Source organism: Pararge aegeria, chromosome 16 (genome assembly GCF_905163445.1).
Source record: "Pararge aegeria chromosome 16, ilParAegt1.1, whole genome shotgun sequence".
Lineage (NCBI taxonomy): Eukaryota > Metazoa > Arthropoda > Insecta > Lepidoptera > Nymphalidae > Pararge > Pararge aegeria.
In genome coordinates this window covers 9624587-9650328 of record NC_053195.1, presented here as the reverse complement: position 1 = coordinate 9650328, position 25742 = coordinate 9624587, and the positions used below count along the sequence as shown (strand labels likewise).

The 25742-nt window shown below is 33.9% G+C and overlaps 4 protein-coding genes across 4 annotated transcripts; 2 read left to right on the top strand and 2 right to left on the bottom strand.

Annotated features, from left to right (window-relative positions):
- Positions 1–824: 824 nt before the first annotated feature.
- LOC120630484 lies at positions 825–5949 on the top strand. The gene is made up of 4 exons (XM_039899726.1): positions 825–953; positions 2434–2622; positions 3608–3863; positions 5144–5949. The coding sequence occupies exons 1-4, from the start codon at positions 899–901 to the stop codon at positions 5295–5297; spliced, it is 654 nt and encodes a 217-aa protein (XP_039755660.1). The 5' UTR covers positions 825–898; the 3' UTR covers positions 5298–5949.
- A 645-nt stretch (positions 5950–6594) lies between these two features.
- Positions 6595–8609, bottom strand: LOC120630483 (RNA exonuclease 5). The gene is made up of 2 exons (XM_039899725.1): positions 8455–8609; positions 6595–8366 (listed from the first exon to the last, which is right to left on the bottom strand). The coding sequence occupies exons 1-2, from the start codon at positions 8513–8515 to the stop codon at positions 6673–6675; spliced, it is 1755 nt and encodes a 584-aa protein (XP_039755659.1). The 5' UTR covers positions 8516–8609; the 3' UTR covers positions 6595–6672.
- Positions 8610–9683: 1074 nt separating this feature from the next.
- Positions 9684–16641, top strand: LOC120630431 (UBA-like domain-containing protein 1). Its single transcript, XM_039899661.1, has 4 exons — positions 9684–9972; positions 12253–12330; positions 13530–13772; positions 14382–16641. The coding sequence occupies exons 1-4, from the start codon at positions 9865–9867 to the stop codon at positions 14406–14408; spliced, it is 456 nt and encodes a 151-aa protein (XP_039755595.1). The 5' UTR covers positions 9684–9864; the 3' UTR covers positions 14409–16641.
- A 5511-nt stretch (positions 16642–22152) lies between these two features.
- Positions 22153–25591, bottom strand: LOC120630477. The gene is made up of 2 exons (XM_039899718.1): positions 25426–25591; positions 22153–24696 (listed from the first exon to the last, which is right to left on the bottom strand). Exon 2 carries the CDS (start codon positions 24681–24683, stop codon positions 24066–24068), a length of 618 nt encoding a protein of 205 aa, XP_039755652.1. The 5' UTR covers positions 24684–24696; positions 25426–25591; the 3' UTR covers positions 22153–24065.
- Positions 25592–25742: the final 151 nt, after the last annotated feature.

The window sequence follows — 25742 nt, the reverse complement described above, 5'->3', positions numbered from 1 at the left end:
CACTGCTGGACATAGGTCTTTTGTAGGGCGTTCAGAACTCCACGATTCTGGCCCGCTTCAGGTGATCAAATAAAATATTTAGTTCTTTCATCCAGACCGCCCTCGCCATCGCTATAATTTTAATAGCTAGTTTTCTAAAAACAAAGATACATGTGAATGTCGAAGTATATTCTAGACATACCTACTTTCAGACATATAGAGAGTATATTTGTTTGATCGCGTCAAACCCAGAACACGAGAAGTTCCTACCCAGACTAGTTGGCAAAGTTTAAGGATTAAAAAAATCTATCTATGACACGCGGGTTGTCACAACAAGTCAACTAAATTATTAATGGGGAAGAGACGACCCTACCTAAACACAAATAGACTGCTAAAATTCCCCGAAAGTCGCGTGAAAATGAAATCCACGAGCAAATTAAATGCGTGGCTTCAAGCCCGGTAGCTGAAAAGAGCGAGAATATTACAATCACGCGAGGGCCACTGCCAATAATATGAGGCCCTTGCCCTCCAATTGTATATTAATAGGCTGTTGTGTTAATCTTAACCTCAGTTAACATATTTCGTCTGTATATTAACAATTAGTATTTAATTCCAACAAAAAGAGGAATGTATGCACGAATGGCTGTTCATAAAAAGAAAATCCTTCAAGGTATAAGTACAATAATTGCGTCAAAGTGGAAGAATGCTTTACACTCGTTTAATTTGAAAAACGCGAAGGGGGTGCGAGGTCAACTGAGTGGGCTACCTCCTCCCATAATAGGTATGTACGATACAATCTTGTGGAGCGCGCAGTCGAGCTTAGTTGTTGTACACGGCTGGTCAAAGGCTAGCTTACTGTTAATACCTTATTCTTACTTTGTTTAACGCATGGCCATCGTTTAGAACTTCCCCGTACATCATGGGCTGCACTAGCAGCGCTCCAAACATGCCCGAGATAGCCGCGAACACAACCGGTATGTTAAGTTTACCATTAGTATAAATACTTGTTGACAACTCGCGTGTTGTTGTCAATTTAGTGAGCTATTTTAAAAAATACTTTACCTTCAACGGTCTGCACTATTTTTAGACAAATTACTTACGAGTTATCACATTAAGTGCTGGAAAATCGTGCTTAATCATTAGACTTTAATGGTTGTTTATCGTTCTCTGTTTTATTAGCTACGTATGCGAGACGTGAATGTTGACTCAGGGTTGAATGTTTACTTAATAGCTGGAGGTCAATGCTAAAGGTGGGATGAGAAATTAGTCTTTAGCTTTACTGTGATTAAAATTTTCAGTTTTAAATCATGAAAACCAGTTTACTAACTGCACATTCATTTCTTTTGCTTCTTATAAGAAATTTTTAAACTAATTTTCTGAAGAGTGTGATTACATTCATATTTAAACAAAGTAATCTTAGGAATTATCTGTCGTGATTTGATATTTTTTTCTTGCTAAAACTGATTAAATTTATTGAGTGGTAGTGGGGTGTTTATTATCGCGCTACACCTATTATAGTTAACGGTAGCAAAACTAGTATTTGATAAACAACCAATTAAATTCCAAACACAATGAATGAAGTTTAAAAAAATCGAGACTACAAACAATCCTTCGACTATATAGTGGGAACATAGAATCAAATTCATAATTTACATTAAGGTCGAAGGCGTGAACCTACCTGTGTTTCTGTTAGTTCTATGTAAAAAATAATCATGGCCATTAAACAAATTCTTTCCTTTGTTATCGAGAGATCATAACAAATGGCGTGGACTATTTAAGTAACTAGCAATACACGTACAACGTTATCATTGCAATTTATCTAAGAAATTAGCACATTATATTACTGGATAACTATAATGAATGTTGTATGATAATATAAAAGTTCACTTAGTTAAGTACACCTAAAAAATAAAGACTACAACTTACGAGTATGTGCATCGCAGTTTCTAGGTTGACCTAAGCCCTATATAACTGTCACTTATTAGAAAGGGCGCATGTGCCCGGTAATGGACGATTCATAAGCCTGTTCATGGTCTTGTTTTTATAAACATACTAAAAATAGCGCGAATCTGTCAGATGGTAAATAATTATACTACGACAATGTACACATCGCCATCTAGCCCCAAAGTAGACGTAATGTTATGGGTTCGTAGTACGATGACAAAATAATATTTTTATTATTCATTAAAATATGCATATATATGAACACCCAAATACTGAAAACAATAATGTTCATCATACAAACCTTTTCAGTTGTAGGAATCGAACCAGCTTGGACTCAGAAAGCAGGGTCGCTGCCCACTGCACCAATCCGCCGTAAAATAATAAATCGAAGGAATCGCACTAAATTAAAACGTCCGGCTTTTTTAGAAAGTGCTTGAAAATCAAGATTATGCCAACGGTAGTCAACTTAACATTTCTTTAATTTATATTAATTAAAACATACATTTACAGAGACACCGGAGGACGATAATAGTAATGTGACATATATGAAAGTAGGGGAGGATGTGATAATTGATAACGATTTAAAAGATACAACCGTCAGCAAAGTGCTTCCAATATGTGATAGTTTAGAAGAAAATATACAATTAGCTAGAAATAGTAATTCTTTTACGAAAACCGATAACGAAGAACGAGAGCAAGGTATGTAATTACATTATTTATCCGTACGATTTTATTGTTGTGCGTAAAAAACGTGTTTTTTTTTATAATGATGTTAATTTGATTGAGTATGTTTTAAAGTCGTGCACATGCATGCTTAATTTTTGCTAATACCCTGTATGAAAGTAACACATGTAAAATATAATAGTTTATAATATATATATTAGTAATATTGGTCACGTATATAAGTTAATAATAGTAATATTGGTCACGTAAACTGAAATATCTGAAATAAGAAACTACGAAGATACGTAAATAGAATATCAGTGCAGTACCTAGGTAGTAAAAAGTGGCGAGGGTTGACATTTTAAATACATAAATATGCAAAGCTACGCGGGACACTTCGAATACAAAGCTTCTAATGAATGTGTGTTTTTTAAAGAATTCGTAATATGTAGGATGAAGCTATATTGCGAAAGGTTTGTTAGTTAAATTTCAGTGAACACTGACCTATGAAATATTGTAACTAAACGCTAAACTATGAAAAAGTACGATAAGAAATGGATCCGTTAATTTTTTGCTTTGATGTTCGTCGTATCGGGGCACTCATTTACTCACTTTAGTTTTTTTTTTATTTTGCACATTCCTTGTTATTATTCAATCATCACTTTGCACTTTTTTTCGTCTATTTAGGTGGTCTGCACCTTAGTTCGGGAAAAATATTTCATGGAAAACAAAAAAACGTGAACTTCCCATTCGTGATTTTCGTGGAGATTTGGTAAGCATAGTATATTTTAATACCAACTATAAGACACAAGCAAGTGTGATTTTTCAGCTATAATATAAATAAAACTTGTGACATAATTTTGTGTTCGGAGAAGGTACTATGTAAATGTTGAAGAATTAATTATGATATGATTGAAATACATGGAAATGTATAAAAAAAAACTGCCCAAATATGAACAAATATTTTAGTTTGAAGTTTGAAATTGATAACAAGAATCCTTGAAATACTTTTCTTTTACAGAGAATCAAATGACAAATGATGTGGAAATTCAAGAAAAAAAAAGTGAAGATGAGTCCGAAGACAATAAATTATTATCTACACTTAAAGAGGTGGCGGACCAAGTCATTTTAAACACTATACATGATGACATAGACCAAACATCAACATTACATCAGGAGACACCCAATGACAAAGAGGAAAATATAATTACTGATACTGAAGAGAATAAGGCAGAGTTAGTGGAACAATACAGTGATGAACAAACAGAAGCGAAAGAGTAAGATGTTTTAAGTGATAAGTATAACTCATCCTTTGAAGTTGTATTATACTTTTAGATTAATGATCTCGAATTCACAAGGATAGTAATAGAAGAGTTTATTGTTATCGCCATACTTAAATATGTTTTTGGGGATACGGAATACGTACGTATAAAATCGTTCAAAGTTTATATAAAACGTAAGCTTACAGAAAAATCCTATTATAACGTTAAGGATTACTTAAAAGATACAAAAGCTTGGGTGTGAATTGCTCTAACTTCAAAGCTTAATATAAATTTACTGTGAGATGGTGATAACAAAAAAAATACCCGGCTAAGTTTGTTGTAGGCTCTTCTTAGACCAGGGCGCGTTTGGAACCCTCGTAGCTTTAGGTTAAAGTTGGCGATCGAAGTTACCACCCCCTTACAATTATGTAAACAAATTATATGTGTGAACGCTTCATAAGTGCCTGTGATAGGCCTACATGAATAAAGAAATTTTGAATTTGAATTTGAATTGTATGCCTCATGGTAGAATCTGCAGCCCAAACGGGTACGATTTTGGTTTGGTTTTTTAACAAAAACGTAAAATGATGGAATCAATACATATAACTGAAAAGCCTTAACGTGAATTACTTATTTCTATGCATCTGATCTAAATATAAAATTACGACTTTCTATGTGGTTTGTTGTAGTTTAATGCTTTGGATGTTTTTTTTAACTTACTTAGTTTTGTGAAATTATTTTTGATTGGTTTGCGATTCGAAGACTACGGTAAAAGTAGATAACTGCTAAGTTATCTGCAGAAAATTTGTAGGGTAATACGCCTTGTTTGCGCGTACTGCGTGCTGTAACTTTTTTTGTAAATTTTAATGTTGGCCGTTTTTAACGATTTACAACTTTAAAACTCATACACTTTTCGCTAGATGGCGTTCTGTAGCTGGGGTCTTTAAGGTGCAAACTTTCTTAAATTATAATAGATCAACGAAACAAAATTCAAAAAATTCAAAATTCAAAATTCATTTATTTCAAGTTGGCCTAATATAAGCACTTTTGAAACGTCAAGTCTGTCTGTTTGTAGTGATTCTACCACCGGTACGGAAGGCAGATTCTACCGAGAAGAAGCCGGCAAGAAACTCAGCAGTTGCTCTTTTCCAACATCAACAATTTACATTTTGCATTTAACCAGATATTTTATATCTTGTGAGAGCTGAAAGCGGAGCCGGACGCTTCCAAGCAACCTTGTCATTAAAAAATTCATCAGCAGGTACCTAACTACAATTCTGAAAAATCTTTCGCAGAGAGCAAGAGAATGTTGAAGAATCTTCGAGCCCAAGCCAATCAGATGGAAACAGATCAACACGTTGGGAAGCACTCGCAGACATAGCTGCAGAACTACCACCCTCACTTGCTGTGGATCCCATTACGGGCCAAATATATTCTCTAGCTAAATAAGTTAGAAACACGGTCGGAATGTCGTAATCAGGGCTTGGAACCCTTTCGAATTTACCTGTGAATTTTGGTCAAAAATATTGGTCTTTGCTTAACTTGTAATTTATTGAATGTTTTCTAAGGAAACGAAACAATATGAGTTACTGGTATATTTGCTTGCCAGCATTAAATTTTCAGCAGCCTTCATATTTAGAAAACGCCAATATTATTTGAGTATTAACCATAAAAAAGTTTCTCTGTAATGTTTTATTTGACAGTTGCCGATAATTTTACTTATCTTCGACTAAACTCAGTGGGCGCGGAAAACTGCAAAACTGTATGTTGTTGCATAAACTTGTTTATTTCTGTTAATTGAACAAATGAACACTAAGTGGTTTCTATTTCGATTTAACTTCATGTTTTAATTAAATTGATGATAAAGTTTTAAACTTAAATATAGATTCTAGTTAGTATCATTACTAAAAAGTTCACTATCACATCATCATCACCAGTCCGCATTTTTCGCCCAGCAAATAATTTATTTAAATAAAGATTTAAAATAAATGTTATGATGTATTTCATTTTAACACGCCTAATGCTCAAACCTATGCCTGCAGTGCTGAAAGCCTATGAATGATTGACATTATTGGTAATTCTACCAAAGGAAATGAGTTTTTATTCTAAAATGACAATAATTTTGCTGCAGTTTCAGTTTGATTTAATTGAGATCTATCATAGGAATCCAGAAAGTGAATAAGACAGTACATTTTACAGCCAAAAGTTTACCAAATTTAAATCTGTTCAGTAGTTCTTAACAGGCAGATAAGACATAAATTAAATTAAATACTGGTTTGGATTCTCCATCAATGTCTAAGGTTACTCCAATTGAGTATTATAAATCTTTCTATGCAGTCATATATTTGAATGTTTTGAAATAGAACTGTAACTAGACGATTTCCAGTTACAGTTTCATTATAATAATGGATAGATATCACAGACATTGAGAGGTAATGAGGAAATCACACTCTTGTTTTTTCTATATAAGTTTTATAACCAGATTCACTTTTTCTTATTGCATTTGTTAATTTAAGGAATGGAAAGTTCCTCAAATCAAAGGTAATACTGACAAAATTCTTCAGTACCTATACTTTTTAGAACCATCTCACACTGGGTAGCACAAATATTATTGTAATGCACATTGCATTGGAGTTTATTTTCAGCTATGCAGTAATCTTTCAGTTATCATGCTTAGCATGTTACAATCTTAGACTGCATTGTAGCATAAAAACCTATAATTAATAATTGATAAAATATGCAGGACACAGTTTTATAATATTATTATTATTATATGTATAAATGTACATACCTTAAAAACTAGACAATATTCTATATAACAAATTCAGTATGATCTCTCAGTACTTTTCACTCTCAACATTGCCACACCATTGTCAGTTGTAGTGCCACCAAACACAATAGCACATAGTGCTGTGTCTGGAACACTATTCCATATTTTCTCTATCCATTTGTCAATAGTTTGCATAAGTTCTAAATTAGCACAATTAGAGTCTATTTTTAGATGGCCCATAACTAAATTATAGTCAGTTTCAGCTTTAATAATATTGGAGATAACATCATCCATTCTATCAACAGTATTTAGTTTAACCTTCTTTGTTTTCCCTTTTTTCAATTGATTGCTGAGATTTTCTTTTGCTTGTGTTAAGAAAGTGTGATAATCACCTGTAATATTGTCACAGCCAATAACTACTGAAGTTTTTCTCTGATCAATTATATGATTAAAGATGGACATAGCATACTGCTGCTGTGTTGTCTTCTTAATAACATTTTCTCTATACTGCTGTCTGTTAGTATGTACAGCATCTCCAAATTCCATACTTTTGCTAAGCTTTAACTGAACAAGCTTCAATGAAGCAAGAGAATCTTCAACTGAACAGTGACCATACTTGCTGTTTTGAATATCTTCTTTCAAAAATTCTTTTGCTAACACTTTTAGTTTCGGCTTTCGCGATCTTTCACCAGCAAAATTATATATTGTACTAGTGTCTATTACATAGGGGTGCATCATTTTTAAGGCGTGTAGATCTGTTTGCAAAGACTGGCCAACCAAAATTGCATCTGGAGGTAGTAATTCACGTAATTCTTGTTGAACGTCTTCCAATCTCTTAGTCACATTTTCAAGTATTGTCTTTGTAATACCAGAATAGCGTGTTAAGTAGTCAGTGATTTTATTAAAGGGTTTAACTAAAGACTCATATATTGTTTCATGTTTTTCATTGACTATAGATACACGAGTTAGCTCTGAACCAGCCTCTGTGAGACACATCTCACAGTCTAATCCGAACATTGGTGATTTGACTGTTACAGGTTTATATTCATCTTTAGATAAAACATAATCAGTATAAATAGCTTTTAATTTACCTTTTAAAGGAACTGGATAGTTGTCCTCTATTAATTGCCAAGCTGAAAGAATTAACTGTGTTCTTGGGAATTTCTCCTCTAAGGTGATTTTATCAAATGTGTCTGATACTTCATCACTAATAGGAAAAACAGCTTTCATCATAACATTCAAGTCTTTCCTAACCTCCAGGGCCAAGTTAATACTGCCATATTTTTGTATCAAGCTTTCCTTGTCAGCTTCCGAAAGGGGAACTAGTGCTAGCTCCTTAACCAAAGAGCCACCATAAACAGATGGAGTAAGAATCTCCACTACATTATCAAATATTTTTTTGGTTGTAGTCAAGCTGTCTTGGTACATTTCCCAATGCTTTATAGAGATTCCTTCCACTATAAGACATGTAGTTTGTTTTACGTGGTTACATTTGTCTAGTACATACCAGCGCGGTGGTTGCGTAAAGTTGAGGTTACCTAGTAATGAGTACAACAATAAATGTTGTATATCTGTAAGAGTTAAAGGTACTCGATCTTGTAAAGATGTAGTCAACAAAGCACTAATCCCAGTAGTAATTAATCGAAACCTAGGAATCTGCTTTTTGCGAACACGTATTTTATTTCGCTTTTGCTCCGTATTTCCCGGTTCAGATTCAGGTTGGAAAATTTCCGTCGTAAAATTTGAACCTGCAATTTTTTTATAACATTTTTAACACATGTTTCGGTTGTGAAAGGTTAAAAACATAAAATATGATTTTACTAAATGGAAACTTACTTTCATTTTCGATTCTTCGTTTCTTAATAATAGGTTCTTCAGAATTATTATTTGGGTTCATGATACTATTATTGATTGTAATGTTTATTTCATAGAAAATCTTTTTTTCAAAATATTAAAGTAGGTTGACAGCACACTGACAGTTACTAGTTTGCGACCATAGATTAGCACTTGCAACCTCACTTAAGCATCGACTATAGAAGTTCACGATAAATAGGCCACTTACTATGTTAGGGTCATAGAATAGTGAAGTGTAATTACAGTTATGTCCGTTTTCACAAATGACGAAAAAAGCAATGCCTAAGTAAGAGACACCTAATCAAAGAATGGTCCTAGGCATATATGGTAAATATATGCCTAGGGACCCTTTTCACCAATCGATTGTCACTAGGAAACTTATTTAACTTGTCTATGATTCATGCCACAAGTGGTCGTATTTTGTGTTTGTACTACCATATTTTCTATTTTCTGTTTTCGTATGGATTGGAATTGCTAAAATAATTATTATTATCGTCCAATAATGAATTTTATTAATAATAACTATAAAATTAACAAAGATTATTTTGTATTAAGTATGAATTGAATTATGCCTAACACAGTAAACACGGCGACACAACAACGATGAGCAACACACACTCAGGTACACTTGGCGGTCCCGAGTTCACCCGATCGCACCTTTCGCCTCAGAATGGGACGGTTCAGCCTAACTAACTAAAATAAATTTTCATTTATTTCACGTACTCTGTCAAGTGTCAGTTTGGGAATTCCCTAAAAATTACCCACTGCCAAATCAGTGTCGTAACTTTAGATGGCGTCTGACGTCGTTAGTTATTATTATTGAATTGGTAAAACGTTTTTTTGCCCCTAATCACCTGAATCATTAGACATACTGTTTAGTGAAAATGGCCATTATGGGCACAGGCAGTTAGAAACCCTAACTAGGAAGATGAACGGGTCTAAGTTCAAAATTGTGCATTATTTCCAGTGACAATGGTCAGCAAGGAACAGCTAAACTGCGGGAGCGTGATAATTTAATTTTTATTGCTTTGCGCTCTTTTCGGCTGAGTTTTAGCCCTATTGAACAGTGAACCCCTCCTTTTTTGTAATAAGAGAAGTGGTGTACAGTAGTGATTAGGTATTTTCTCTTTGCCACTAGTTATTCTACACCATAGAACCACAGATTAAAACCGTGCAGAGATGCAAGGCAAAGTGTTGTTTTCTCTTTTACTCTCGTGAATTCTCGTGGAACACACATAGACGTTCTATCAATAATATTATTATTATACACCTACGTTTACATTTGGTTTGCACTTTGCATTCGTATCCTGGATAAACATTCATTTACTAAAGCACAGCGGCTATTTCTTGCTGATTTCTAATAGTTAAATCTGGGTAGAAGAACCTTTAAAAATGGATTCTTTACGTGAACAAGTTATGATAAATCAATTTGTACTAGTGGCTGGATGTGCACGAGAACAAGCTAAACAGCTACTTCAGGCAGCACATTGGCAATTTGAGGTAAATTTATAATATACATGTAAACAAATAATAAAATCATGCAATGGCAGCATTTTTTTCTGTATTGCATACAGCACAGTAGGATGTTCTAGCCAGGCGTGTTTAACGATCGCGTCGTACTCAACTCAGTGAATTAGAGAATTCCTTTTGTGAGAGAGTTTTAACGATCAATTACCTTGACCGTATCTAGATCTAGAAACACACATTGATAATGACAACAATAATAAATCTTTAACAACAGTCAACAGACTTAATATTATCGCTTTATTAATTATCTTTGAACGATTTTTCAATTTGCTCATATTACCTATCTTAATAAACTTCTATTGAATAGTGAAAATATTATGTAAGCGAGATTAGAGCTATTTAAATTTTTAATGGATTAACGGAGGAGGGTTTTGTACTATTTTTTTATATATCCCTTTATAGAGTTCCCCATCAATAATTGTGAACTGATCATGAGTATTCTTTTATTGTGTGATGTGGGGATCACATGGATATTGTGGCCTCAAATTTAATAGCTATGTTCAATGCATATGTACAACTTTCATAAATAAAAAGAAATCTATTAATGATTCAGATGTCTGAAAGACATTGAAGTCAGTTGAACTAAAAAAACTTTACCAACCAAGTTGAATGTGGAACCTTCTGTATATAATACTAATAAAGGATATATACATTTGGATATGCATATGAGTCAACCGGAACCAAAATGGATAAATGTTCATTAAATACCCATTGCAGTATCCAGACAGACCAATGAACTTAGTTGTGTACTTTTTATAATTATTATTTCGTTATTATTTATTTATGTTTTTTTTTAATAACAGTGGAATAAATTTTAATAGTAGTTATTTGTCAATACTTAATTATTTAACCAGAAAGCATAGGTAGTAAACTACTGCCTTATAATAATGCATATTGGCCTGGGAATTTATGGTCCCATTACTTATCAATAAGCTTCCAGTTTATTTGTTTGATAATATTAAAAACACTAATAACATCAAATATGTAAGTGACCTTAAAGAATTTTAGTCTAAAATAACTTTGTAATTGAGAATGGTATGTGGGGTAAGGATCTGGGATATCAATTATGTAAAAGTTGAAATCATAAACTTCCCATGTGGTGTACTGACTAATCGTATGTTTTTGATTATAACTTAAATAAAAAATTAAGGTGAGTTACCTAGTTGTTGTTAATTGTTTTACTCTAAGTAGATCAATAAAAATAATAATAATATTATTCATATTTTTAAGTCAAAGTAAGTACTAGGTATTTGTAGCATTATGGCTTTGTGAATCTTGTCTTGCTGCTGGAATATGTGTTTGTTTGAAAGATTAATGCCCCATAGTTGGAAACAAGCCTTCTCTCTCATTGTAATATGGGATATAAATGTTAGATCCACAAATTAATGACCAAACCTGAATCCAGTCATATTTCTCTGTAGTTCTGCTGATCACATAGAAAAACTCTTATATACATAAAAATGCAACAGTTTACAACTCAATCTATCAACTACTTTTTGAGTTTTACAAAAAGTAAACAAATAGCAAAGCTGAATTTTTTGGGAAATAGATTTCAAAGAGTGTTTGGTTGTTTGCTCTTTTCAAACAGCTACACAATTCTAGTTATTTAAAAAAGAAATAATATATATTATATAAAAATATCAGTTCCTTTGGGTCATGGCAAAGATCTTAATGCAATTTAAATAACAGAAAAATTTATATCCCTTGTAATGCTATGAGTTTGAAGTGAGTTCATTGATTTGTCCTTCCTTTATTCAGTAGTTGGGTTCAAGTTTTTTATGTGTGTACAGTTAATATAGCTATTTTTAAAGTTCTTGTTAAATTTAACTATTAGTAGCTGGGCCATCTGCTTGCTTTAGAATCCAAAAGTTTTACCAAATTTCTTGTGAACAAATGGATTAAAATCATATACATACTCTTATACTATCTTTTTTTTTTTTAGAGTTTATAACAAGTATAATATAAATTCTTCATATAAAACACAATTAATTAATTGAGCATTAGATACCAACTAAGTTAAAGTATCATTTGACAAAAAAATGATCAAGCAATGTTTTATTCCTTTCATATTTGATTTCCATGAAAAATGTTTTACACAAGGTATTATTGATTCCACAAAGATTTTAGAAACAGCTTTTAATGATGGACTTATAAGCAATTTTTTTTATCTCTAGCGACTTGGATGACTTCAGTTTATAAGTGTCCCTTTATTTTTTTTATACAATAGGGTTTTAATAAGCTATGTGTTTTCAGACGGCATTGTCAATATTCTTTCAAGAGGTAGCAATTCCAGCTGGAGCAAATGGGATAGCTGCACCACATTACCCTCAGGTATTTGCTTAAGTCTTATTGTTATGACTTCATAAATATTAGTTATCTTAATTAGATGCATACATACATTTTTCCTATAATATTCAAGATTTTACATATTTTTTTATTCAGTTTTTCATTTGGTAGTGGAAACTATTTTAAGGTGTAGGTTTTGAATCATTTGTTAAAGAATGCCTTGAGGTTCCAAAGTTATATGTGGAAGTTAACGAACGCCGAAAGGTTGTTTCACGCCTAAGCAGTATCAGACTTAGTTAACAGGCTTAGTTCTGCTGCCTATGCGGTAAAGAAGATACGCCATATGACCGACGTAGAAACTGCTAGACTGGTATATTTTAGTTACTTTCACAGCATTATGTCATATGGAATTTTACTTTGGGGTAATGCTGCTGATATTAGCACTATTTTCGTGCTGCAGAAGAGGGCTGTTCGTTCTATCTACAAAATGGGTCCGAGAGAGTCATTGAGAGATAAATTTAAAGATTTTAAAATAATGACAGTGTATAGTCAGTACATATTTGAAAATTTAATGTACGTCCATAAAAACATTTCTAAATTTAAGAAAAAATGTGACTGCAATAATTTAAACATTAGAAGTAAGAATAAACTTACAGTGCAATATACTAGGTTACATAAAATTCATAATTCGTTTAAAGGAAATTGCATACAATTCTACAATAAACTACCAATTGACATCTTGGAGATGTCTCTTAAAAAGTTCAAAGTTTGTATTAAACGTAAGCTTATAGAAAAGTCCTATTATAGTATAAAGGACTACGTAAACGATAAAAAAGCTTGGGTGTAAATTATTGCTCTAACCAGGTTGCTCTTCTAATAATTTAAAATTACATTGTGAGATGGCGATAACAAAAAAAAAAAAAAAAAAACACCCGGCTAAGTTTGTTGTGGGCTTCTTCTTAGACCGGGACGCGTTTGGAACCCTCGTAGCTTTAGTTTTAAGTTTACGAATGTGGTTATCGCCATCATCTCACTACCGTGTAATTCTTATGTACGCATCAAAAGTGCCACCTGTGGGCCTACTTGAATAAAGATATTTTTGACTTTGACTTTGACTTTGAGAAATATAAATATTCTTATTTTTTACGGTATCTCTTCTATTTTATAGGGTTCTACTTGTACATGTAAAGTAGAGACGAATTGAAAGAATTCAAATAAAGATTTTATAAATATTGTGTTTTCAGCAACTCATGACACCATGTAATACTCCTGCAACACCACCAAACTTCCCTGATGCCTTGGCGGCATTTTCTCGACTATCGACGACCGGAAGTCCGGCCAACGTAAGCGCGGGGGGCGGCAGTGGCATGGCGCCGCCCGTCTCCCCCCTCGCCACGCACCCCCCACCGACGCAAATGCAGATGAACACATTCGCTGGTTCTCCTAACCCGCAGGCCAACTATACTGCGCTGTCCTGTTCAACTTCAGTAAGCAATCCGTCCAATTTTATAACTACAAATAAAGTTAAGTAATCACTAAAAACTGCCAAACTGGTCTATTGTGTTACTATTCAGGGTGGCCGGTCAATTGACGTCATAAAAAAAAATTTAGGTCCGGTATATTGTGGAGTATCCGAATCACCCCCATGTATGTTCAGCGATTTATTATAGTTTTAGAAGATGGTTACTTAATTAGGGTGTGAAGGAAGGACAAAAAAACGCACTTCGCATTTATAATATTAGTACGGATAATTAATTGTGTGCGTTACAAAGTAAAGGACGACCTCGAGTTTGTGTGGAGGAATTTATAATGTCTGAATTTTCCTTGGTCTGGTCTGATGGGAAGCTTGTGCTTCCGTTAGTTACAACTCTGCCGATAAAAACATACCGCTAAGCCATTAAGCGTTCCGGTACGATGACGCGTAGAAACCGACTAGGGTTATAGGTTTAATATAACTACCACACCCCTAACAGGTTAGCCCGCTACTTCTTAGACTGCATCGTCAATTACCAGCAGGTGTAATCGCAGTCAACTTGTTACTGTAGTGGAATAAAAAAAGAAATAAACAGTATTTTTGAATAGTTTCTCTGTTGCAGATCTGCAGAGAACATATGCCAAGATAAGCAGAAGTGTAGGTTAGAATCGTCTATAATTTATTTTTCTAATGGTGCGTTGTGAGCTGTGGACTTGTGAATATTATTTCCAACACCCCACCACAGCTTAGGTTTGCTGGACAATATTTGGGGTGCTATAGTCAATCATGTTAAACATAAAATAACTAACTGTTCATTATAGTGGTTTCTAAAACAAATTGCACTATAGATAGTAAATATTAATACTAGGGTATCTGACATGTTATACTACTCTTAATTTATTCAAAGCCTAATGAGAATTTAGGAAACTATAACATCAGTGTGATAAGATTGGGAAGTCTATGAGCATATTCATTGGCTAATTAGGATACAAAACAGCCTACTATTCTGACAGCCAATCAACATATTAGGATGTCTAGGATCCTAACAGAATTTGGACGGGTTCATATCTTCCTTGCCTGGCTTTTTGTTAACAAAGTGAAACAGTAAAACGTTATCGCATTTAGAAAATCAAAATCCTCATGGTTTTCGTCATATTAAACATGGATACGTGTTATCAAGATAATTACTAAAAATTTTTTTTTTTTTGTTTTGAGATAGTATGTGTAATATGTGTATTATACTAGTAATATGTACCCGCTAAGCTCTTATTATAGTACATATTATATAAATTTAGTTTTTTTTTTATTGAATGTCCTTCCTTATATAAAGTCTAAAAATGATTTCAATTGCTAATATTCTGCGACAAATAATACTGTATTTTTTATTATGACTTTTTATAGTAAAACGAAAATGTGAATCTGTAAAATAACAAAGGTGTCAACATTCAACATAAATATTTAATAAAAATCCGATCGAATACAATCTATCAATTCAGCATCATTATCATATCAACCGATGGACGTCCACTGCTGGACATAGGTTCTTGGGGGGAGTTCCAAGTACCAAGGTCTTGTGCCGCTTGAGCCTAGCGGTTCCCTGCGACTTGCCTGATGTCATCCATAGCGGCTATCTATCTATCTATCAATTACTACTACTTTTATAAGTAAAAGTTGAAGAATGTTTATATACGCTACATATTGTAGCATTTGCAATGTAACCATGGAAAAGTTAATCGTGTATCTATTTTAATAGCCCTGTGTATAAAATATATAAGTTAAAATTGTGAAATTAGGATAAAGCAAAACCCGTGTTTCTTTCTCGCATCATTTAAACAACAATTTGTTTAAATGATGCGAGAAAGAAACATGGGTTTCATATTCAGTTTGACTTTGTATACGTTAACCATTGCAGCACTATTTGTTGGCAGTGGTATGTATTAAATAATACCCGCACTATCAGTGGTGCACGCCGGTAGTGTCACGGTCCAAAAAGATTTATTTCATGGCGTCACAGTATATTGAGGTTCCGTTTATATCTTGGCCTATATTTTTGTCAGGTTTTCAGTTTTGGAAATCCGAAGACTGACAATGCAGAAAAGGTAAATTGAATTATTTGTTAAGCTAATTGTTTGCCTGCTTGCTTCGTCGTGTGTTCAGGGCTTTGCGGGTCGATTGCGCAATTTGCCATTATAGCAATTGTTGTTATTGGCTGAGTTACGCTTGCACAAAAATTCCTTATTTTCTCAATAAGCGAATATTGTCGGCCCATTAGAAAGTTCGGCACACTGTCTTTCTTAGACAACTGACCCACTTATTTTATCTGATAACTGATATGATATATTTCGTCAAAATTTGGAACTCCATCGCAAACCTTCCTTTCGGTATTCAGTATTCTACAAGATGCATTTCATTTCAGAGCAGACCATTTTGAATTTGGCTCCATCTACACCTTTTTACGAATTGCAAGTAAAGATTTACCTCTACGTAGTTGATATCGTATAAAGCGCTTTCCTTAATCGTTTTTAATTCGTACTGAAAAGATCCGGAATGTCGTTTCAGCTTTCATCTTCCCCGATAGGTACCGGGCTTCTTCAAATCAACAGTTTATAGTTATCTACTTGCGCTATCATGCATGGCATGCGCTATCTTAGGCCGCATCAACGCTTTTCATCAGGTGTGATTGCAGTCAAAAGCTGTCTTTGATTATTTCCGGACTTTGGTTGGGCGCCCGTAGTGTGTCTTATGCTTTCGAAAAGTAATGCGTTACGTGACATGCCCGTGTCAATTTTTTTTTTAGTATTCACGCATGATACTCTCACTAACTGAAAAGCAAGCTCTTTAGTGTGTGAGAGGACGAAATGCGTGCAAAACTGCTAACATACCATTCCAAAGAAAAACCTGTAATTCTCTTCAGTTATGAAACACCACATTATTTAAATATCAAAAAGCATAGGTATAGGCATACGAATTTTATTTAATCTAAGAGAGTAGTCAAATACCCTAATATTAATTTGTGTTACAGTTTTTGATACCCATAGATACTTATTCACTGTGATTTAAAAAAATGGTATCATAACTATGTACTGTAGTGTTAAAATAATAATATACGGCTGTATGATATTATTATGAAAGATGAAATTATCGTTGTTTTTTGTTTCTCGTTTATAGTTCATATATAATTTTCTATACACTATTTACTGTAAGCTAGTATCATTTGAAATCAAAGTCCTTTACTGTATTGTATCCTGCAATGATATACAGCTTTGTAAGACAATATATTATTGACAATTTAAGTGATGAACTAAAATTAAATTGTAAGCCAAATTTTCATTGTCATTTGTTGCAACTTTGCAATTATTGTAATTAAAAATAAATAAGGAAAATCATAACAACCTGCCTTTATCTTGTATCTCTAATAATGTACCTTTAACCTAAGAATCGGTGAAAACCAATGTTTTTTTCATCATTATCATCAGCTTATTGACGTCCCTCTGTTTGGCATGGGCCTCTTCTCTCATAGAAGAGAAGGAATTAAAGTGTTGACCACGCTGCTCCTATATGTGGTAGTAGGCTTTAACGATTACTATTTCAAACAGTTACAGAACCAAATTTAGAAACAACGATGCAACTTATTTCAACAAACGACTTGACGTTTCCGCGAATAAGATAATATATATTCTTGCTCTTGGAGCATCAATCATCACCCACTATTTGAAACTTTAATCATTTAAACATTTGCAATCTTAATGTTAGGCAGCAGTCAACGCGTTAAATGAACGTCCCGGTTACCTACCTACTCCAGTTTCGCCTTGCCAATTATGCTTTTATGAAAATCAAATAGTAAGTATAACAAATTAAGCTTGATTTTCATAACATATCATGGAATTCTGAAAAGTACTTCTTTCCAATAATTTTGCTTTAAATTTTCTATCATAAACGACTGAAAATAATTTAATGAAGCAATAAATAAAGAGCACGGAAGGCACGATAGGGCCACGGAAATCGTTTTACCGTCCAGAGGAGTTGGCTAACGTTAATATTATTACTGATGACGCAAATATGAAATATTATGCTGTATTAATATTAAAATGTAAATTTTTTTAAACATTAATGTTTTTCACATAATTTTTCGTAATATAATTAAGCACCTAATTTTTATTTTCGTCAGAACATAATTATTTACTGTTTCAAGTCAGTCTTTTGATATTTCAGCGAGTCTTATCTGAACTTCTGAAGTTGTTTGGCAGTTCACTATTACATGGTTATTTTCCACACCGTCATTGCTTTGAATCGGACTCAAAATGTTTGAATGTTTGCTCATTTTGAATATTAACTGTAAAACGTTAGGAAATAAGTTCGTTTATAATATAAGGTAGTTATACGAATACCTGATAGATGCCTCCTACCGCCATCGCCAATGACCGGCATTGGCGATCTCCGGCCAGGTATGTAGGACGCGCTGAAAGAAGGAGCCACAATACCCACTAAAACCTTCGGAGCCACCTGCATCCCAAATTGGGCGCCAAAGTTCATGCGCCTGCTATAGTTTTAGTAGTACCTAGTAACTTTTTGAGACAAAGTTTCGGGGAATTACTGCACCAAATCAGCATTGATGTGTTCAGATGTGAAGGGTGTGGTAACCTACACCGGAGCTGGCTCGACATTGCGCAACTTCAGTCACCGCTCTAGGTGGGGCCGGAAGGCCTAGGTGCCATCCATACTTCTGATAATTAATACCTATATAAAGGCGCATGCAGAGGTTCCCCCCAATTTCGGGAAATATTGAGGCTTTTAGATAAAGAATTAATAAAGGCCAGGTAACTAATCGTTTGCCGAATACAGCTAACCTTTACTAACCTTGTACAAATGAGGTTTTTCGTATATCCAAACCCATAAAATAGAGACAACGACCACGGTTAAAGTAAATAGCAAATATTTGGAGGAATATGTATAAGCATCTACAAAAATGCCACACCAATTCACTCTTATTGTCCGCATACTGGAAATAGGTACTCAATTTGTTAAATCAATCGAATATGTTTTGTTGCGATGAATGTGGATACTTGAAAGACTGTCAAAGAGAATTTATATAATAGAATTGATAGATGTTAAAAATCATAAATTTCTACGTTTAGTTAGGTTCTTATTTTTTATCTAAATACTATCGGTACCTATGTAAGTACTACTGTATACAATTTTTTTTTCCAGTAGGTAGTTATAGGTAGCCTTTTACCTACCACCTTAGAACGCCATCTATTGAAATAAGCATAAGTGGCAAAAGGCAAGATAATAGTAACAAAGCATCGCTTAAATAAATAAAATACGACAAGAAACATCTAGCCCCAAAGCAAGTAAGTATATGGGTACTAAGATAGCTGATGAATAACACTTTCCAGTAGTGAGAAACGAACCCATGGTCTTCGACTCAGAAAGCAGGGTCGCTGCCCACTGCGCCAATAGGAGGCACACTGACGGTATAGCATTGATGTAATAATATTAAATGGCTCACAAATTTAAATAATGATCTCTTAGATTTCTTTTGGTTCATGTTTCTATGAATTTTAACATACAATGTCTTCAATTACATCATCGTATATAACATTTATCAATTCTTTGCTGTTCCTTTGGGGTTTCTTGCAATTTTGGTGATGAAAAGGAAGTTTTGATGAAATCGTAACGTTATTAGTAGACCACAGAATAGGTGAGCAGCGTTTACACACCGATACTTTCGTTTGACAACCTACATTGATGGGAATGCGTTGTGAGGAATGCGTTGTGTATTGATTGGGAATCGTTTGGAAAATTGTTTGGAAACACCAAATTAAACTCTTACGAAATCAACGATAGAAACTTATAAAATGACGTACCTAATATAACTCTTTTATTTAAAATTCTTTTAATTCCATGCATACTTACTTAGAGTACATTCACATATTATAATAATTAAATTCAATAGGTACTTATCAGGATCAATTCATAACTGACAACATCAAACTTACATAATAAAACAGGTATTTACTACAAAAACATTTCTTTTCCTTGTTGCATTAGAGTTCACACGTACTACCAATTACCAAAACATGGCGACCAGTGGGTATCCCCTCGTGTCAATGCATGCAAATTATCTACCAAATTTAGCCGTGGTCGTGTCTTTATAAGCTTCAATTCAAAGAACTGTACTTTGGGAGACATTGTTGGCAGTTTTTGTCGAAGCTACATTGTGTTTGCGAAATGACCGGCTGTGCCTGTTTTCACTAGTGTTCGTTTCGGCTTTTATTTTCCTAAATAAACTATGTATATTCATACTAATTGGCGGACTACGTAGGCCTTGTTGTCTAATTGCAGTACTTGTGCACCTTAAGCGACCAAATACACGAAATGGCAACTAAAAGCATAGTAGGTATAGAAACACTCAACTAAATTTAATTTGATTACGCACGATACGAATCGGCTCGATGCAGTATAGTATAGTAAACGTAGTATTTCATTACTGCTTAGCCAATCGTTACTCATTTAGTGCACGCGTTGAAACCAGCGGCGCATTTAACGCTTAACTTAGGCGTTTATTGTGCTTGTCTGGCTCGGTTTACCTTTTGTAGGAATTCATATAACACTGCAATAGCAATTAACTATCCGCAGTTTACGACCAATCAATCAGGCCATACAGAAGTCACGTGTTGCATATCATGTATAGGCATTCAATTGTGACAATGAACATGATCATAGTGCTCTAACGTTTCATAGACCAAATGCCACGTAACTCCATGTCTATGGATACCAACCCATGCATAAAATGAAGTACCTATAAACAGCGCTAGAATGCAACAGATATGGTCGGTAATAAGCTAATAAGATTATTTGTTTTGATTACAGTAACATATTGGTTAAGTGAACATAAATTGTAGAAAATGTCTTATATATCTCGCTTAACCACGGTTGTGGTAGTGCATTTAGTTCAAGCATATTAATTCACTTTGGAAAACAACTGAACAATGGAATTTAATGAATTTTTCACAATCCAAAATTGTAATGGAGTGGATGTAATTCCTTAAATTTTCCATAGTTTAAACAATTAGTGACATTAAAACAAAGAATTTTTAAGTTCATAGTCTCATACTACAAGTATAAATTCAAAATTGTGTCTGTTTTTTACTTTGTTTATTTGTTAGCAATGTATGGCTCAACTGCTATTTTGACCTTGATGAAATTTTGCAGAACAATTGCTGGCATCCTTAATGATACTTCATGGGATACTTTTTATCCCCAAAAAAATTGGTTGTCTGTAAAGTCGGCTTACTGACGATAGTTGAACGTGACAACGTCGTAAGAAAATACTGATGGAATTGTTGCATTTTCCAAAAGAAAATTTAAATTTTATTTGTTTGATAAAATCGTTGCTATAAACAATTGACACCACATTCACTTTTCACTGCACTTCATCCTTGCCGCAAACATGTTAAAGTATTATTGTATAGAAGCTGTCCACGCGGACGCATCGCTCACTCAAGTAGGAGAGAGACAGATGTCGAACGCGGAGGCCGACTGTGCCTCTTTGTCGCTCGTTCCGCGCTCTCGCTTGCACTTCAAGCCTTGAATGGAACGCCTCAGAGCGAGGTAACGCCGCATACGTCATGTTTTTTTGTGCGTGCAGCCGGCTCCATCGAATTATAAGACGTTGTCACGTCAAAAACACCTAGGAACTTTTCCTACAGGGTTTGAAAAAATGAAAAGTGTTATCTAAACACCTATACATCTATTTACAAATTCTGACAAAATGTTGCATGAGATAATATTCATGGGATACTTTTCAGTCCTTAACATACAGAAAAGTTCCCACAGAATTCAAAAAGCAAAAACTGCAAGTGGCGGATATTAGTCAGTAGTACTATGTATAACAATAAGCTGGTGTTAAAACAAAATATCCTGCACCTACACAACACACAATGCACGCTTAACAACAACCTTAGCTAAGCCGAAATAAAAGGTATAAGATAATAATTTATATTCAGAAATAGATTATCTTATACCTTTAATGATCTAACAAACATAACAATAATATATAGATTAGCATGGTAGATGAATACTCTGATCAGGTTTTCTAACAAAACGATATACAATAAGGATATTCAAGGACAATTAAGATTTTGCAATTCCACCATTTTGATTCACGAATAATTCCGAAAAGGGATAGCTAGCTGTATAGCAGATTTCGAAGATCCGAAGTCCAAGCTTTAGATTTTTTTTTAATTCTTAGAAATAAATTAAACAATCTTGGTCATAATAAGTCCTACTTACTTTTTAAGAAAACACACATCCGCGTTTAAAAACCAAACATTCCAGCATCCAATAGCATACCTACACTTTTGGCCCATGGTTGGATGGTTTTTCAATAGTTTTTTTTTTTTAACTTTTGATAAGAAATCAAACGCCGTAAGAAGTTTAAGGATATTTAATGAAATGCCTTATTGCAAATTCCAGCCAATGCCCAAATAGTATTGAGGTTTTCGATTAACAATTCTTAGTACGAGCCCGGAGTTTAGAAATTGACGGAGATTCAACCCCGTGCCTCAGAGAGCACGTTAAGCTAACGGTCCTGCGCCGGATCCGGTTGGTCAGATCTGCCGTTCCATTAAACTATGAAAGAGTTCACCAACGTTTGCGCATACATTTGTGTACTATAATATCTTCCGCGCACAACATTAGACATCATGCATGGAGACAGATGAAACGCTGATACACGTAATGCGTCAATGCAATTGAGTAGCAGAAAAACGCGCATCACACCTTGGCTCCTCAGCAACACTCCATAAAGCAGTTGGTGGCCTGGGCGGCCTATTAAGTGGAGTGAGCTCGGCTGGCTGGAGTGATCCAGTGGGGAGCCGCATCAGTCGTACAACGAACGGTTTCAGACCAACCAAATGCGGAAACGGCCCAGGGACAGAAGAAGATCTTCCGCGTAGTTGGAAAATCTGTCTGCCGATTGACGCAATGGGCAGTAACCTACTTTCTGAGTTCTATCTGCTAGTAGCCAAAAAAAAACAAGCTACGCTTACTTTGGGGCTATATGGCGATATGTGTATTATCGTAACAAAAAAAAATAAAAACGCGCATAGCTCCGAATAGTTAAAGGTGCGGGATTGAGCTCGGTCCTCCGAAAGGGAAGCCTGCCGAAGCCTTACCCATTAAACTAACACAGCTTCAATTAACTAGTAATGACGATTAATTATGTTTTCTGCATATTAATAAAACAAAGTATTATAAGATAGACAGACGCGGAAGGGCCGCGTCTGTCTATCTGTCTGGGCGGGAAAAATTCAAAAACTACCGAACGGATTTTCATAGTTTTTACCAATGAATTCATATTTATCTGTAAATTGGCTCAACTATAAAGATGATTGTTAAAGAGGTCGGGAAAATCATACAGATACTTTACTGGCGTTCGCCGCGAAAATTATTAATGAAAAGTAAAAATAATGTGCTATATGTTTACTCATTATTGCGGCAAAAAGACCGCGAGGCTATACGTCTAACTACTACAATTAAGTAAAATCACAGCTTATTGTTCAAATTTTTCAATCAGAACTCGGGGACAATCGAAATTCAACTAACTCAAATTGGACCTAATGTTTAGAATTTATGACGAGTATGTATTAACGCGGACGAAGTAGCAGGCAATAGCTAGTACACAATATTAAATACTGCGCTAATAATAAGCATTATTCCTCTTCAAATGATTCAAACAAACTATCTTGAAATGCAGCAGGAAGATCGTGGACGGCATTTTGATGGCGCCGCGTGCCGATACCAAGTTAAGCATATAGAATTAGCAAAGCATCCAAGTGTACCACACTTTCATTGTCTAGCAAAATATATACAAAATTAAAAACGCTGTTGTTTTGTTTTTAAACGCGGATGTGTATTTTCTTCAAAGTAAGTATTTACTACAGAACAAGATTTTCATTTACATTGAAGAGAAAAAGGAAAATTAAAACTTAGAAAGCTTATATCTTTGAAATACATCACTTTAAGAATTTTTAACAAAGACTATTTAGTGTTTGTAATGAATTTAACTATCCGTTCTTAAAAGAATTATTTGTGAAAGTGATTCTGAAATAAAAATCGAAATGGGGGGGGATAGATAAGCCAGGATCCATACAAAAATCTTCATTGCCCTTTCACAATAGAGCTTTGATAGACCATTATTTGTTTCTATAGAAATTTTAGAAACCTTATGATAACATTAAAATAATTACTTTGGAGTAAAATATGGACCACTGAACAATACTTAAAAAAAATACACTTATCATTAGATATACATCATTTCAGCCATTGAGGACATCTTTTTTGGTATATGAACTAGTGTTTCAAAGTAGCTTGCTAGTTCATCAATAGTTATATCACAAGGTGGGTTAAGAGCTTGTTGTGAGCATGAGGCACTTCTCTCTGAAGGGACATCTCTGGAACGTCTTTCACTTGGAATTTCACATTTCCACCATTTCACACTGTTTGACTTATTTGCTAAAGAAGTTTGATTCTTCTCAGTTGATATACTAAGTTGGTTGCAATTATCAACCAGTGTGTGTAAACAGGTGTCAGGTTGAAACTTTTGGGATGCATAAGCTGGTGTTATTTCTTTACTGAACAAATGTTGACATTCATGTCTCAGGCTACTGTTGCTGTGTGATAATCTTAAAACAGGATCCCTCAACAGCTTGCTGTGCTTCTTTTTGTAAATAGAAACATTTTTCTTTTTTTGTACCATACAACTACATTTACTACTCTGTGTATATGTTTTTGGGGAAATCTTTTTTTGCAAAGGATTTGAGAATGGGTTCTCTTCTTTGACATTTTTTAACAGTTTTATTGGTTCAATTTCCAACCTTCCCATTTCCACTCTTAATGATATGTCATCTTCTGTTGTCATGTTTGTGCAATACCTAAAAATAAAATTGTTTATTCATTATCTGGCAAGTCTATTTTAATAGCTGCTTTCAGCTCGCACATATTCATGGTGTGCCCTCAATGAAACACTTTAGTTGTAAAACATTGAATTATTTTAAACAAAATTTGGAAAAAAAAATGTGTGAGCACCATATGCAAGATATTTTTCGTAACACTTTTAAATGGTTTTATACTAGTATTTGTTGATGGGTGTCTTTTCAAACCTGTCGAAAATACTTATATGAATACCATGCAAGCAAAGCCAGTGATATTGCTACATGAGAACTATTTAACCATTTAATTTTCAACTACAAAGAGTAAATTAAAAGAAGAAGACTTCTGCTGAAAATCTAATAAAATTGTTTCTATACAATCCAAATTACCATTAGGCAATGTTTAATAAAACTACTTTATATCCACACTTAACAATAATTCTTAATTAGTACCCTATCACTTAGATAATTATTAAGTCTATTATTTGTGTTACTCATATATCCATTTTCAATGTGATGGTTAGCAGGGTATGACTTTGTTAAGTCTGTAAATAAACGATCTCGACAGTAAACTATGGAGTACTCAAAATATAAAATATAAGAATTCAAACAGAGCTCACAATGACTTGTCGATGCTATTGAATAAGGCAATTATCAATGAATGTTGATAAGTTGAATGGCTACAAAATAACAAATCATCATAAAAAAATGTATTGTAAACATGGTACTTACTTTATTGGGTCATGTGTTTTTCGATTCCAGAATTTGAATATATACGTATATCAAATAAATACGATCACTGTCATAGTACGTATATGTATTATTTCTGGGAATTTAATATTTTTATTGATGTTCAAAGCAAGTTTGAAGCTTTTTTCACAAATTACGACAATTTCATCACGACCACAGATTAATGACAACCAAAGATGACGACCATAGACATAAACATTAAACATAAATTTTATTGAGGTAAATGAACTATAAATCATATAATCAGAAAGTGCAGTCAATAAACCATTAAAAATCGAATACCTAATTATCTCGTTTTC